The following is a 17,583-nucleotide window of genomic DNA, read 5'->3' as shown; positions in this document are numbered from 1 at the left end:
AGCAATGAGTTATGTTCAGAAGATTTTTGCACACTCTAACAACTGCTGATTTGGAATGTAAATTGGATGATGAGATCCGACGTGGAACTCAGGGAAGCTTCTCAACCTCTTACATTTATTGTCAATCAAGGGCTATACTTAACATTGAGTCAGGCACGGTAGGTCTAATGAAATGGCTTGTAGATTTCCCAGAGTTGTCCATGCAAACCATTCTGGCATCATACCTCAAAATGAATAAATTATTGGTGTCAATTTCATATATGGAAATGCATCATAACATTTTGCATAGGGCTTACTACACACCGAAGCTTAAATATCTCATTGGAGATGTTCCAAATTCTAACTGTTTAAAGTGCCAGGCTCCTAATGCAGACATAATACATTGTCTTTGGGATTGCCCTAAGATACAATTTTTGGGGGCAGATCTTCAAAATGACATTAATCATACCTTACATATTGTTTTAACCATATCTAAAGCAAGGGCTTTCTGGAATATACATCCCGACAACATGCACCTTCAAAAAGGGACGCGTAAATTGCTTGCTAAATTGGAGGCTGCTGCCAAAAAAGATAATCTTATCCCAATGGATAGCCCCAGAGAGGTCCGCAACTAGGGGGGCTACGGGGGCACGTGACCCGGGTGCCGTACTTGAGGGGGTGCCGGGGAGAGGCTGCCAGGAGGCTAGGCTGCTGCTCTCTGGGTTTGGAGCCGCATCCTGTCCTTGAGAGGCACAGATACACCGTCAGTCTAATGTGGTGCCGGTCACAAGCCAATCAGTGCTCGCGGACCGGCAGCCAATCAGCAGAGGCTGTCGGTCCATTAGCTCCAATTGGTTCGTGAGCAGCGCCACATTACAATGTTGGCAGTACTGACAGTTCCCCAGCAAGTGTCAGCCCTGTCCCGCACCACCACGAGCTCACCCACCGCACGGCCCTGGCAGGTAAGAGAAGGGAGATCATTTGCTATTAATTTTTATGAGAAAAAGGGCACACACAACTTTGTACAAGCATGCTGGCAGTGTGTAATCATTCCCCTGTCCATCTAACTAGTCACAGCTGAATCACTAATCTTGCATGTGTACCAGCCTGGACCTATTCACACAATATTATTTAGAGTGGTAGAATGTGTCTTTTCCCCTATGTAGGCACTGCCAGGGTAACAGGGACTTAGTTTACCCTCCATCTGCTATTATACCGTTTTCTGCATGCAGCATAGGAACTTATGTATGACTGTGAGTAGCCACAACCCCTCCAGTAGCCAGGCCCTCTCAGTACCTGATCCCATGTCCAGGGCCACCAAGAGCACTTTCGGGCCCTGGTCCTGGGAGGTGTGGCTAAATCCATGAGGCTTGGCCACGGCCCCTCCCAAAAAAAGCTTAGGAAACTATTTTGGGCAGCTCCAAGGAGGAGGTGGGACATCAGTGTAATCACCCCCACCAACCACTGGCCGCACCTGTACAGTAACGCAGCCGCAGCAGCACATTGGGCAGTGACAAGAGATTGCTATGTCTTCATATAACTCACACCCCTCATACATCTTACACTCTCATACACCTTACACCCCTCATACAACTCACACCCCTCATGCACCTTACACCCCTCATACACATTACACCCCTCATACAACTCACACCTCTCATACACATTAAACTCCTCATACAACTCACAGCCCTCATACACCTTACACCCCTCATACACCTTATACCCTTCATACAACTCACACCCCTCATACAACTCACACCCCTCATACACCTTACACCCCTCATACAACTCACACCCCTCATACACCTTACACCCCTCATACACATTACACCTCTCATACACATTACACTCCTCATACAACTCACACCCCTCATACAACTCACACCCCTCATACATCTCACACCCCTCATACACCTTACATCCCTCATACAACTCACACCCTTCATACACCTTACACCCCTCATACAACTCACACCCCTCATACACATTACACTCCAGCCTCTCAACCTTGCTCATACCCTGTAAAGTTGGATATCATAAATCTCACTTGGCCGCAGATGTGACAGGAATACATTTCCAGTACGCTCTGCCAGTAAAAAAAAATATTTTTGCTATTTTAGATATCTCTCCAGAAAACAGCAAGTTACTTGTCACAGAATATTGTGACTATTTCATGAGCTATAATGTGTTACTCTCTCCCCAGAATACGCTCTGCAAGTGAGCTGTGGTAATAATGCAATATCCAATCACTACAGATTTGTCAGCAATGATATAAATGAATAAGATTCTTCTACAAGGCACAAAAGATGACACATTTATACTGCTTCTTTATTTGCAAAACGGCTCCTAACTGTCTGCAACGTGTTATGTGAATGTCTGCCTGTCATCCATGCTTATGCCAAATTCATCTGTCTGCCAGGCCATTTATTTGAAATAGCATCTATTTATTTTAATTTTGACTATTTGTATTTGTCGTGTATGTCATTTTGTTGTCTTGTATGCCACTGTTGATCACCTACGGTGTGATGTTATAGTAATGCTTTGTACTTATGCTTTGGATATCTGTAATTGTGATATAGGGCTCTATTTATTATCAATATTTTTACTAAAATAAAGTGAGAAAGGGTGTTTTCACAGCCGTTTCACATTATTTTAGTTTCACCTAAAGTTACTACAGGGCAATTGGAGTAGAATTGGTAAAATTCTACTCCAACCCCTAAGTATCACTTATTTTTTAGTAATCAGATCGCATTTCCCATAACTGTAATGGAAAATGCGATCTGTGTGCAAGTTACTAAAAATAAATTGTGAAGAAAATACCTGGGGAGGCCCTGTGATAATAACGCCACCTGGAGGTGGCGTTATCCAGGGTCTCCTGCTCCGCTATAACGGGCAGAGCAGAGCCAGGAGCCGGCCCCAGTGATCAGCTGTGTGGTCTAAACAGACCACACGCTGATAAACTGCAAAAAAAAAAAGCAAAAAAAAATTAACTTACCTGAGTCCAGGGACCGGAGTTCGGGGCTCCAGTGATGTCCTCCCTCCAGTCAGCTGGTCTCCTATACTGTACTGCGGCCCGGTCATCAGGTGAGGACATCACCGGAGCCCGGATCATGCAGGTGAGTGCAATTAAGGGAGGGGGGGTCCGTGATCATGGGGGCGGGGCGTAACGCCGGGGGCGGGGCTTAGCGCCGGGGGGTAGCATCGGCAGCCGGTCGGCGCATGCATGGGCACTTGTCACGGTATTTTTTTGCGAAAATACCGTGATAAGTGTGCGGAGGGGATTCGCAGTGACAGAGCTTTATCGCAAGCTCTGTCCCTGCAAGGGAGTTTTAGTAAATCCCTGTGATATTGCCTGAATTCGCAATGCGAATTCAGTCGGTAATATCACACTACAATCTGCATTCCCAATGCGGATTGTAGTAAATAGAGCCCATAATGTTATGTCCAACCCTTGTACGGTGCTGCTGAAACTTGTGCCACCTTATAAATAAAAGATAACAAACAACAGCATACCCAATTATTTTAAAATAATAGAAAGACCGGGCCTGATTGTGAGTAGCGCGCAAAAGCGAACGCAGTTGCGTCTGTTGGCGATCGCCCGTTTACAAGTTCATCCGTTTGGCCATATGTGCAGAGGCTGAGACGCCCACTTTTATTGCCCGTGCACGCCACCATCGGTCATCCCACCAAAAATTGCACCAGCCTTCTAAACATATTACCGCTTTAAATCCCACAATCAAATCGCCAAAAATCAGCACTTTGACTAAATCACATCCAATTACATTTGTCCCTTTATGTGATTATTATACCCAGAAATTTGTATAGGTGGAAATGAACGAGAATTTCATTTTGATCTTCTTCTAGCACTGACTTGCTGTGCCTAAAAAATTACACGTATATGGAACTTGTATCTCATATACCAGGGGGCTTATGTAATAGGGTGCGAGCTGGCACAGCTACGGGAGTTCATGCGAGCGTTCCCATATTTTTAAATCGGCAATCATTTTAAAGGCAAAACCAAGCTGGTTTTGCCTTTAAAATTATTGCTGCTTTAAAAATACGGGAACCTGAATTTCCACAGCGGCACCATCTTGCGCCCTATTACATAAGACCCCAGGTGTCTATAATGTGTCAGTAGCCCATAACTCATTAAAGACGGAAACCTTGAAGGGACTGAACCTTTCAATTCTCTGAGTCAATTGAAGCGATTTTTTATTTCATATATATTTTGTATGTACACCAGATTGGAGATGGTAACAGTGTAACCCGGAGCTTCATCTGTGGTGTCAGCAGTATATTATTATTACCATTATTATTATTATTATTATTATTATTATTATTATTATTATTATAGATGGTAACTTCAGATTGTAGGATGATAAAGGAGACATATTCGAGTATTTTATAAAGCGTTACTGCAGGATAGAGACCCACTGGAAAGTCAGGGCCAGGTTGAAGAGAACATTATAATATCACGACCTTTAGCTGACTTCTAAAATGTATTATCCACCACAAATCTATTACAAAACAAAAGTCCAACAAACAAATACTATAGCGTAACCTTGCAAGCTTTCTATGTAACTACAAGAACATCGCCCTAGTGAAGGTCCGAGCTGAAGGGTAAAAATAATCGATACACAAAAAAAAAGGTTTTATGATCTAATCTTAGGCCCAGTAAAGATAACAATCTGGAACCAGACTGCAGATCTAAGCAGCTCACCCTCACATCTATCCCTCAGCACTAATAACCTTTTTATTGGACTTGGCCCGGATCTCACTTCATTCTCTTCTCTCCTCTCATTTTTGGAGAAGAACTGTGAAGGTTTCAATGCAGTTGTTCAGTTCCTGTAAGTGACTATCTCTGGCTGCCTGAAAATACAGTACTGGCACCATTAGGGGTTGTGTCAGACTGTAATGACGCTGCAAATGCATCTTTTTGTAGTCACGTCTGCGACTTATCCTAATACTAGTATCAGCCCTTCCCCTGGTATACAAGCTTGCATCGGACTGTGCAAGGGCTGGGATGCCCACTTTGTGCATCTTTAGCTGCCACCATTGGACGCAACGACAATCAGCACCTACCATAGGGCAGATCAGCACCTACCAATGGGCAGATCCGCCCTATGGTAGGTGCTGATTCTCTGTTAGAATATGGGCTTCAATCAGGGGTGCCACAACGATTTTAGGTTGTGGGAGGTGAGATATCATTTAATTATTGCACCCCCTAAATTGCTGAATGTTGCCCCCTCAGTGAACACTGTAGTAACCCGCCACACCACAGAGATCAGTAAGCCTGAGGGGCCTTTGTTTTTGCTGATTCGGCCTCTGTATGTGGACATCACTGCTCTCTACCAGTCTCCTCATTTACAGACACAACGCTGACACAGCGTTACCGTGCAGCTCTGGGAACAAATGCAGCCAAAACGGCGTCCCCATACAAACAATTTATCCAACCAGTACCGGGAGAGGACGGTTACCCGCGTGCTGCTGGGAGTTGTAGTTTGGTGTAGGTTTAGGAGCTTATCGCTACAGTGCACTAAGCCACACTCTAGGACTACAGAGACCATCATGCATCTGGAGTTCGCCATGAGAATGGCTCGCAGGACCCTACTCACACCTAAAAGGATTGAGCCCAGTGTGTGCACCCTGCTATTCCCTGTACTATACACACACCACTACAATTATTATGAAGGTATAAAATAAGAAAAACAAATATACATGTCAAACGTCGCAACTTTGTGCCATGTTGCCGCCCTGTGTACAGACATGACCATACATATATAGGGGGCTATTCAATTCAGCTGGAGTTGAATAGTGGAAAGAGGGAGCTCCCGGAGCTATTCAATTCACCGCCATGTTTACTCCAACAAGAAGCAGTTAAGTTGGAGAATGCCGGTTCTCGTGACTTAACCTGAGTTTTTAGCTGCGTGAACCGGCATTCTAAGACTAAAGTGCGGGCCACGAGGCTGTTAGCGCCACGTGAAGACGGAAAACAACCTCACGGGCTGGCACTTTAGTCGGATTAAACAGCACGCTGAATTGAATAGCTCCGGGAGCTTCCTCCTGGCGCTATTTAATTCCCGCTGTATTGAATCGCACCCATAGTGACTACAATGTCAGACTCCACCCAAATACAGACATAGGGTTATATTTACTAAAGTAAGCGTTCTTAGAAATGGAGATGTTGCCCATAGCAACCAATCAGATTCTACTTAACATTTAACTAGCACCTTCTAGAAGATAAAAGCTAGAATCTGATTGGTTGCGATGGACAACATCTCCACTTCCAAAAACTCTCACTTTAGTAAATATATCCCATAGAGACTGCCAAACCCTCCAATCCAGCAGTCCAGCAATCCATGCAACATTAATAATGAAAAACATTTAGCACAATAGGTACAGTACACATTGCATCCATGCCACACATGGGAATTATTAGCAGACACCATTGCACACCCTATGCTGGGCTGGTTACACCCAGAGGAGGACGACAAGCTCAGACTATGGCCCCCGATGATTAAGTAATGGTCCTGCTGCGAGGGATATCCAACTCGCAGCGGAGGAAAACTTGATACTGGAGCAATTCATCATTGCTCTGATGTGGGGACAGCTGCTCCGAAAAGGAGCTGTCCCCTTGGTTAGTATCGCAGCTACTTGTGTACTTCCCTCTTCCCCGTCGGTCACGCATGCGCAAAGCTGCCGGGGAGGTAGTGAGGAGGCGGCGGAGGGATCAGCTCGGATCCCTCTTGGCACTGGATAATTTATGTACGCCCCTGCAATGGCTTTCAAATGGACACGCCTGCATTTCTCCGACCACTCCCCCGTCACCACCCCCGAACGCTCACTGCCTGTGATGACTCTGCGTGGTCTGTGTGATGGCAATGCGATCACAGTGGTGCCTTTGCGCACTGCGATGCATACGTAAGCACAGTACGCAATGGTCGTCTGTCTGCATAAGCTTTAGCAATAGCGATCTGTAATCAATCAGGCCCTGTGTACAGTTCTGGAGACCAAAAAGGCATTAATAAATATATAAATACAGAGCAGGGCTACTAACATGGTGCAAGGGCTGAAACGCTAAGCAGGCAAGGCTGAGAGAAAATACGGAGGAGTTATAAAATAAATATTCAATTGTATGAAAAGTGAAATATTTATTCAGGAAGGAAGATTTCTAGAAGAAGGCTAAGAGCGAAATCGGAGAGAAGTACTGGCCCTCGCACGGTTAACCATCCAGCTTACAGCGCAAAGTTTCTACAAACAACATCCCTGGGCACAAACAGCAGCAGATTACCACTTCAAATGCAAAGGACGCCTTCGGAGCACAGCATTGGAAATTGCATATACATTTTAAAACGAACTGATTAATGCAAGAAGGCGTTTCGCTAAATTTATGCTGATAAATATAAGCAGCTGTTTGTCTTACATGAAAATGTCATTGTAATGTCAGACGCTCGGAGAAAACAAGCGGGGAGGAGAAAAAGAAGAGGAACAAAGAGAGAAAAAAAAGTGCCTGGTAAAAATTCATTACAGGCAGGAGATGATATCAAGAGAAAAGCGCGCGATGGCGAATAAGTAACAGTAACGGAGTACAGAGCAATGTTTTTTGGAACCTTGGTGATCTATAAATGTAACAGGTAAAAGGATAATCTAATCTAGCGAGCATTGAAACCTAAAGGGCTGCCTAGAGTACCCTTGCACAATGGTTTCAGGACCTGATTCAGCAAGGAACGCAGTTGTTTATACGCACGCAATCATTGTGTACTGCGCATGCATCACAGTGCGCATGCGCGAACTAGCCTCTGCGACCGGGACAGCGATTGCAGAGGATATGCAGACTCATGGCATAGTGATTGACAGGAAGTGGGTGGTAACGGGAGGTGGTCAGGAGAACGCAGGCGTGCCAGTGTGTTTCATCGGTGTTGCAGGGGCGTGCATAAATTATCCACTGCGATACCAGAGGTCTCATAGCGTGCGCTGAAGTAAGCAATTCCTGAGTAAGGTCTGGGCTTCATTAACTGCCGGATGTTACTCGATGTTACAGATTGTTTCGCTATGTTCCCCTAGTATACGGATGTGAGTAAGGGGAAGTGGGCGTCCTTATGTCTGCCAGTGATCGCAATGTGAATGCAAACATTTAAATAGCAGCGCTGATATTAGCAACTGCGGTACGTGCGTATAAGCAGAATTGTGATCCATAGTGAATCAGGTCCTCAGACAGTTCATACAGTAGGTTCTTATTTCAACTATAACTTGCAGACCACTCAACCAAGAGAGCTTTGCATACAAGCCAACAAATGATTCACAGTTTTATATGCTAGAAGCCAGGCTTAGCTCAGGATTGTATACAGATGACACAAATCATTATTGCACACTAACCACAGGAATGGTCATCACTTTTGCGCACTAGACACTGCATTGGATTTAGGGCCTGATTCGGAAATGGATGGAAATGCAGAGATGGACGGCGTTGCAGAGCAGCACACAAGCGTCTGTGCAATTCTGTCCATCTAAAATGCAAACGCAGCAGGAGGCATCTGTAGGAAACAGACACCTCCTTGCTGTATATAATACCCCCCCCCCCCAACATAAAATCGTTCTGATGGCCCCGTTCTGCTGTGTATACTTGCCACCACATTGTGGGCCTGATTTAGACATGGACGCCGTCAGCATCGTTGCTTTGTGTTTGTACGCGGCGGCTGTGCTAAAATATGCAAAAGCCACAGGAGACATCTTACGTCAATAGACGCCCGCTGGCGGCTTCTTTGATCTGCTGCTGCGTGATCTGAGTCAGGTTACTCAGGATGTACGGTGAAACCATGCTGCGGGGCCAGTGAATCATGCTGCGGGGCCAGGGAATCATGCTGTGGGGCCAGTGAATCATGCTGCGGGGCCAGTGAATCATGCTGCGGGGCCAGTGAATCATGCTGCGGGGCCAGGGAATCATGCTGCGGCATTTGGGGCACTGTGGGTGACATTGCTGGACCAGGTCTGCACATGCGAGATCTGCAAATGTCGGAGATGTATGTATATATTGAATTTATGTACATCTCTGAATTAGGCCCTGTGTTTGGTCTTGGCGCGCTCACACACGCACACATACACATGTTTTATTCTGTCCCAGAGATGGGAGCCTGTTTTGCAAACTGTCAACCACATTTTGGTGAGCTTTGTGCACTCGCCACCCAATTAGATACCACTTTGTATTGTAACCACCACATGGACTGAACCTCATATACTAATAACAAGACTGAGCGAGATTTTGGCAGAGGAGAACATGACATGACCAATGAGTAAAGGATAGGTGATCTACAAGAGTCTAAGCGGTATGATGATCACATCGAATGTAGTAGACAATCACAGGTATACACAGTATATGTCTCTAGCAATCACAGCGATTATTTACTATAGTTGGATTTATTTTCACAATCTCATATCCCTAAAATATACAGTAGCTATAGGTAAGACCTTAAAGTAATTGCCCAAAGGATGATGACACAATAGATAACAGGAGAACAATAAATGGAGTTAGGGCTGGTTCAGAGATGTACGCTATGTATACAGAGCTGAGCGATTATCAGAAACCCACGCATGCGTCTAAGTTCGCACAGCAGATGTGCCATGTTACATTACCGTAGCCGCTTGCAGTGACTTTTTACTTACAATACGACTGATAGGGAGCGGCTGGGAGAGGTAGCAGGGATTGGCGGCGAAGAATGCAGCCATGACAGGATCGTTCCAAGGGTGGGTAACAACAGCCTGTGTCTGCGATCCCGTACACAAGGAATATGGCTCTGTGGTCTCAGGGCTTTATTCAGAGGCGGCCGTACGGTCTACGACCGCACGGCCGCCTCGAAATTTGCCTAGTGCGCATGCGCACGAGGGAGGCGGCTCCTTCGTGCGCATGCGTGAGACCCGCTATGACCGACAGCGCCAGTCGTAGCGGGTCTCTTTCCAAAGGGGGCGAGCTGTCGATGTTGATTGACAGCTCGCCCCGTTTGGAAGGCGGGCCGGGGGGTGGCAACCCAAACGGAGGCGTTCCCATGGGAACGCCTGCCGTTTGGGGGAGGCCCCACTGACATCACTAGTGATGTCAGTGGAGAGCTTCCGGGTCTGACAGAGCCAGAAGCTCTCCGGGGCTTACGACAAGTGAGACCCTACCCTAGGGACTCGTCGTAAGCCCCGATGGTTGCGATGGTCAATGACCATCGCGACCATCACCCTAGCGGTCGTTAGAGCTGTGGGTGTTAATCCACAGCCTAACGACCGAAACAGAGGCGGCCGGTCAGGATGCAAGCGGCCGCCCAGTTTCTGAGCGACCGCTTGCATCCTCCGACCGCCTCTGAATGAGGGCCTCAGTTCCCACAGCCATTCTGCGGGGCCATAGACTCACTCACCATAGTTGAATGATCTGTGACCTATGCTGCGTGGTCGTACCCAGATGCTGCAACATTTTACGCAGATGTAGTGTTCATTCTAGGGCAGGCAGGGCGGCTATTATACAAGGGCACTCTTGCACGCCGCGGTCACTAGAAAAGGGGGCGTGTTCTTGAGACGCACCTCCTTTTCATCACTGTAGGGGCCATGCCGATCACTCATGGAGATGCTGGACTGCCCCCCAAGCTCTCCCCGAATTGTGAATAGATGCCGTGCACATGTGCGCGCCACCTATTCACTCACTGGTCATTGTTTCACCAGGACTTTTACCACCCATGGGACACTGCCGCCTGCGGGTGAGGATGGCTGTTTTATTGGGGAGCCACCAGAAGGGCAGGACGCATTTCAGCGACTTCAAATTGGGCAGGGCGCAGTGCCCCGCTGAAACAGCCTAGCGGGAACACTACAGATACCTGGATATGCAAACCCGCGGGTGGGCGTCTCAATACATCTCCTGGCGGCTGCGGCATTTGCATATATTTGCATTGGAGAGGCAGCGGCCGGCATTATTGTACAACTCTGAATCAGGCCCTTAGTTCCTTGTTATATTCTGGGAACGATCTTTCTGCAGTAACTAAGGGCCTGATTCAGAGCCACTCGAAAGCGGCAGCTCGTTCGCTCTGAGCGATGTTTGCCCAACTGCGCATGCGTACGGATCGTTATACGCATGCGCGAACCAGTCAGTACGGCCGAAATTCATGTGCTCGCAAAATAGCGAATGCCTGCTAATTTGAGTGACAGAAAGAGGCGTATGTGGGTGGTAACAGGGGAAGGTGCTTGAAAACGGGGAGTGGAGATCCGATCGCAGGCGTGCTTAAAGGTCAAAACGGGCGTTTTATGGGTGTGCATATTTAAAACAGCAGCGTTTTGTACGCTCGTTCAGACCTAGAGGCGTGAACAGACCGCAAACAGCGAACGGTTCATTTGAATAGCCACCCCTATTTTCTGGACGAGCGAGCGCTAATTGCGTCCGGCTCTGAATCAGGCCCTAAATACGTTATGTACAATACTGTGTTATTTTGCTATGTCACATTATGAGCATTAGGTGCTTTATATGGTTTTTGTTAATTACCAGAAATTTTTACTTATTAAAAGAAAAAAGAACACAGAGGACAGAGAAAGAAATGCCTGGGTATATAGGCAAAACACGTGGCCCCAAGGTGAATGATCCCCAAAATTTACTATAACATTGTCAGAAATTGGAAAAATGGAAGGGATGTCTGGGAAGAGACGATTAGTATGTACTGACCTCCATGACATCCAGTAGCCAGAGGAGACGTTCCTAAAGAAAATGAAAGGGCACTTAGATACAATTCCATAAACACTTTAGAGCCTCTTGTCCTGTAGTGTTAACAAATGGCTGACCCTAGAAGCTCCCCATCCAACAACTAATGATGGCTTATTGTTATAAAGGCAATAACTGTAGAGTGAAACCACCCAGCTTGCACTAAAATGCACAAACTTTCTGTGCACCACCATTCACAGCAGGTCCTATTTAACAATCAGAATAACGCAGGGCTTGAATAAGACAGGAGTGACTTAAACCAGGAGGCTGGGCTTTGGCCTGGGGTTGTGATCATGGGGTTGGGGCCAACCTATTAAATCCTTAGTGGGAGGAGTAGGGACAGAGCTTATTTAAGGCCAGGCTTACAAGCCTGAGGCCTCTTTCCTGTATCGTTTGCCCGCCCTCCCTTGCCCTAGGGTTCATTGTTTGTTAGCTATAGTCTGTGTGGCGAGAAGTACGGCTTATCATCAGCCCGGGTGTAGTGTGTGTGCATTAGGTGTGCTTACCTTCTATTAAGTGTTGAGAAGTACTGTACCACTTCTACGGGGGCAGTACAGCCATCTAAGGATGGTATTGTGTTTGGTAGAAGGTCTATGATTAATACTCATGTGCAGGTTTTGACATCCACAGGGCGGATATACGCCCGCAATGCTGTGTTTTGTTGTTGAGTTAGCATTGTTGGGCTGCTCTGTGTAAGTGCCGTCCTTCCAGCCACCATACAATATTTAAAATATTTAAATAAATAAATTAACTTTCTTAAATAAATAGCTGACCTGTTTTAAATCCATTACTGTCTTCCTGTCTTTATTCTTAGATAAGTTTGAAGTGTTTATATTGTTATGGTTTAATGATCACATACACTGGGCAAAACATCAGCCATTACTAGGTTTAATTACAACCAATCAGCTTCTGATTGTCATTTTATAGATTGTGCTAAATAAATGATAGCTATAAGCTGATTGGACACTATGGGCATCTTCTCCACTTTACCTCTCCCGAAGGTTTGATACATCTCCCCTTAGATACTATACTTGAAATTTAGTAGGTCCTCTGTATAACCGATAAATGTTGTAGGACCAGTGGAGGGATAAAGCTTCTGAGAAAGTAAAGGTGCCCACACACTGGACGATTTTAGGCACGATTTGCACGAAAACGATGCATCGGAACGATACATCATTTAAAAACGTGCACATCGTGCAGCTTCCAGGAATGATAACGATCCGATGCGCGGTCCCGCGGGTCGTTTGTCGTATCTTCAGATCTTATCTACTGCAGCTAAGATCTTGCAATCTCCTTAATGATGCACTGGAAATCATTAAGGACGCACGATAGGTCGTTAGTCACATTGCACAGTTTAGCAAGATGTCGTCAGTCCAGGAGTGCCGGTGAGTCGCCCGGGGAGTTCAAGGGAAATCGTTGACGATATCGCAACTTTTGCGAGTCGTCCAGTGTGTGGGCACCTTAAGTCAGATCAAGTGTTTATCGCACAGAAATCCAAAACAACATTGTAGAAAGTGATTGTCCTGTATATATCCCTGGATATAACAGGATGGGCCTGGTTTGGGCACGGGGAATGACAATGAAATAGTATGTTAGGTGCAGTGCTCTTACCCGGGCAGCGCTGGAAGTGCTGGCGGTCTGGTGGCTGTCTGTGGATGAGGTGCTTGGACTCTGGGAGAGGACAGAGATGGTGTCTCCCGAACGATGACGAGATTTCATTGACTCAATCTCTCTTTTCAGCACCATGTTATCAAACACAGCCAAATCGTGAGGATAGATCTGGGGCCGCAAGTCGGACAAGAGGGCAAACTGAAATGACATAATATAGCTGTAGAACCTCATTCTATCACAGGTGCTCACATACTGTTGCAGAAGCCCTCTCCCAACACCAAATTTCCCTTAGGAGGGAAGGAACTGGAATTGGATGGACCATTAGTTAATTTACAAATATACAGTTTTTACATGTTGCTTCTTTATGCACATTTGTCCAACGAAACATGAGCCCCTATATCTGAAACAAACAATATATGGACAATGCTTTAATGGAACCTTTAAAGACAAACATCGCAAATTTGTAAAGTGATTTAGTTGGGTCAGATCAGTCTGAGTGACTATATTCATTTAAATCTTCTTTCTCATACATCTGCCTGCAGATCATTGGAACCGTATTGCCAGTAATGACCAACTGCCCAGAGCCAGTAATTAGCGCTGTACCAGAAATGATCACTTAGTTGGCTTTAGGAACTAGCACAGTGCCTGTAATCTAGGTACAGGAACTAGCCCTGTGTCTGTAATCACTAGCTACACAGCGACAAGAACTGGCATTGTACCTGTAATTATCAAGTACTTTGAGCCGGGAATGGCACAGTGCCTGTAATCAGCAACTGCCGAGAATAAGGAACCAGTGCTGTACTGGCACCAGACACTAGTGCTGTACCTGTAATTATCAATTGTCTGGCACCAGGAACTAGTACTGTACCTGGCACCAGGAACTAGTGCTGTATCTGTAATTATAAGTTGTCTGGCACCAGGAACTAGTACTGTACCTGTAATTATCAGTTGTCTGGCACTAGTGCCGTACCTGCAGTGGCGTAATTAGGGTATTTGGAGCCCAGGGCAAGATAAAAAACGGAGCCCCCCCCCTATCGAAACGTGGGTGTGGCCATATGCCACAAGGGGCATGGTCACTGAAAATGGGAGCGTGTCAACATGTAGCAGTGCCCCATGTAGTTGTGCCCCTTATAAAGGGCCCCAGTAGTGCCCCTTATAAAGTGCTCCCCCTATGCAGTGCCCCCAGTAGTGGTCCCCCTTATGCAGTGCCTCCAGTAGTGCCCCTGATACAGTGCCTCCAGTAGTGTCCCTTATACAGTGCCCCCCTATGCAGTGCCCCCAGTAGTGGTCCCTCTTATGCAGGCACACAGTAGTGTCCCCCCCTATGCAGTGCCACTTATACATTGCCTCCAGTAGTGTTCTCCCCTATGCAGTGACCCTTATACAGTGCCCCCAGTAGTGGTCCCCCCTATGCAGTGCCCCCAGTAGTGGTCCCTCTTATGCAGGCCCTCATGACGTCTCTCCCATCACCCACTGCGGGAACCGGAACTCACTCACTGCGGTCCTCACCACACTGACTTTACATGACCTGGACCGCAGCCGGCGGCGCCCCCCCCCTTCCCCCCCAACGCGTGACGCCAGTCCGACGGAGACCAGGGCACAAGCCCCGGCCGACCTGCTATGGTTACACCACTGTGTACCTGTACCTATCAGTTGTCTGGCACCAGGAACTAATGTTGTACCTGTAATTATCAATAGTCTGGCACCAGAAACTAGTGCTATATCTGTGATAATCTACTGCATGGAGTGAAGAATTTGTATATTGTCGCTAAACGAAAACTGCCCAGAGCCTGGAACTAGTGGTACACCTATCATTGTTAAATACCTGGAGCCAGTTACTAGAATAGTGACAGTAATCACCAACTGCTCAGAGCCTGGAACTTTCACATTTCTTGCATCCGGGAACACGTATCCAAACCAACAGCACAAATTGTTATTCTGCTCCTTTGTATGTAAGTGCATTAAGCACACCTTAGATTGTAAGCCTGTTTGGCCCTCATTATCTTATGTTTAGTACCATTTGTTTGTACAGTATCATGAGACCTTTAGTACACAGAGCTGCCTGATATGTTGGAACTTTATAATTAAAGATACTAACAATAACCATGATCCACTGCAAATTTATACACCACGCATACTGCTCTAATCCCCAGAGCTAGCACTCTTTACCCGACAGTTCCCCGTACCTTGGCTTGCGTGTTGAGAAGCTCAAACATAGCCATTATAAAGGCAAGGACTGGGATGTGGCTCTCCTTGTACTGATGCAGATAGTAAGACATGGTGCTTCTCTCAGGCTCCGTCAGGAGCAGACGGGCCCTCTCCTCTAGGAGGGCCAGGGTCTGGTTTCCCAGACTACTCAGAGTGACTTGTGATCCTGCTGGTCCTCTGTAGAAGACTGGCTGTGTGAGACAAAGGCACAATAGACAGTGTGACAGGTGAGCAGTATAGCAGCTTCAGTTCAGGCACTATATTATTTTGGACCACTGGGATACTGTATCAGTTATAAAATACAATTAAAAGCACAAAACTGGTGATACATATCTGTAGCTCACTGTGTAACCTACCAGGTAATGTAATATGTACTCTCATCTTTCTTTACATATGTGATCATCAGCAATATCCTATTAGAATTATTATTGTAATAATAATAATAATAATAATAATAATATAATAATAATAATAATAATAATAATAATAATAATAATTATAATAATAATAAAACTGCAGCCACCAAAGGAATCTAAGTAGATTGCCATGGAAGCCAGCCTTACGTTTCGTAACCCTTGTTCGTTAATCTGTTAGTTATGAGCACCTAATAGATTACTACTCATGAAAATGCTAATGAAATACATATTTAATGTAGAAATCAACGTTTCCCTTTATTCCTTCCTTTCCCTTCCCCCATATTTTATTTCTCTTTTTCTTATTATTTATGCTACATTTTTATATCTATATTTGTATCATATCTTATTGTGATATATAAGAATCATATCTTACTGCAATTTAACAAATATTTCCATGTCATTGTAAACCAAAGACTCAGACAATTTTTATACCCTGAGAAGTTTTACATGTACTTTTTTATGATTTTTACATGTTTTTCCAATAAAAACATTTAAAAAAAAAAAGTATCATGTAGTAGCTGATATCTAATCATTTGGTTGACAGTAATGATGTCGACAGTCAAAATGTCAACTGTATTTTGCCGACAGGTGAATGCCGACACTGTGATAATGTTATTCAAAGCATTTTAACCATGTCAACGTTATCACTTTAAACATGATGCTCTAGGATGCTCTATAATACTGACACGGTCAAAATGCTTTACATAACGTTACAACCGTGTCGGCAAAATGCCATTGACATTTTGACTTTCCTCTGCATTACTGCGGAAAGATGTAAGTATTCCACTAATTACAGTCTGGACTACAAAACCTATGGGACCCTATAAACTGACTGATATATGGAGAGTGGTTGGAGTCACTTTCACCTTATACTCCAGGAAGAGTAATTCCATTTACCTGATAAGGATGCTGTAGATTAGAAGTGAGACTTTTTAATAAATAAGCAGAATATCTCTTATCTATTATATAATGTTATTGCTACTCATACCTCATCTACAACAGCGTATCTATAATGGGTGTATGATGCACACGGGCCCCTGGGTCCAGGGGGGCACACAGCACACACCCTGCACCCATATAAATTATACTTACCTCTCTGCAGTCTACAGAGTGCAAAAAATCACAGAGAAAAGGGCAGCGGCCATTTTCCTGGTGACTTGCGCGCAGTAGAGAGGTCCCCGTGAATAAGGCGTGGATTCCATTTTCCCGGAGACCCACGCATGCGCAGTAGATTCTGGCAGCAAGCCAGAATCTACTGTGCTGGCAGACAGGAGGGGGTACACACTGAGTGTACACACGGGCCCTCTCCTCTCTTAAAACACCCCTGCTCATCTAAGGTTCTTTCATTTGTAACCATTTTTATCAATACACAAAACTTTATGCTCCCCGTATAGCAGTTATTGTGCTACCCTAAGGGGCAGATTCAATTAGCAGCTGATTTTTAGTCATTAGCAATTCAATCAGGTGCCGCATCCCTGTGCGTTAAACCCCAGAGGGTGCACTTAACGCAGATTTGTCCTAGAAGCCTGAGGAGCTGCAAGGAAAAAAAATCCATGTTAAATGCACTCTCTGGGACTTAACGCGCAGAACTGCAGCAATTAACGTGGAATCTATGGGTTAACGTGCGTTACCCGTGGGTTTTCCTCT

The 17,583-nt window shown here is 45.5% G+C and overlaps 1 protein-coding gene across 2 annotated transcripts in view; it reads right to left on the bottom strand.

Annotated features, from left to right (window-relative positions):
- The window catches only part of WHRN (whirlin), a 169,012-nt gene that overhangs the window by 60,598 nt on the left and 90,831 nt on the right, over window positions 1-17,583 (bottom strand). For both annotated transcript variants that reach the window (XM_088455488.1, XM_088455489.1), the window contains 3 exons: window positions 15,499-15,711; window positions 13,313-13,510; window positions 11,666-11,698 (listed from right to left, as the gene is read on the bottom strand). In XM_088455488.1, the coding sequence (XP_088311614.1) occupies window positions 11,666-11,698; window positions 13,313-13,510; window positions 15,499-15,711 (444 nt within the window). The remainder of the gene's footprint in view (window positions 1-11,665; window positions 11,699-13,312; window positions 13,511-15,498; window positions 15,712-17,583) is intronic.

This window comes from Taudactylus pleione, unplaced genomic scaffold (genome assembly GCF_031769625.1).
Source record: "Taudactylus pleione unplaced genomic scaffold, aTauple2 ptg000656l, whole genome shotgun sequence".
NCBI lineage: Eukaryota > Metazoa > Chordata > Amphibia > Anura > Myobatrachidae > Taudactylus > Taudactylus pleione.
Note: the sequence above shows the minus strand (reverse complement) of the source record. Positions and strands in the feature narration are given on the sequence as shown.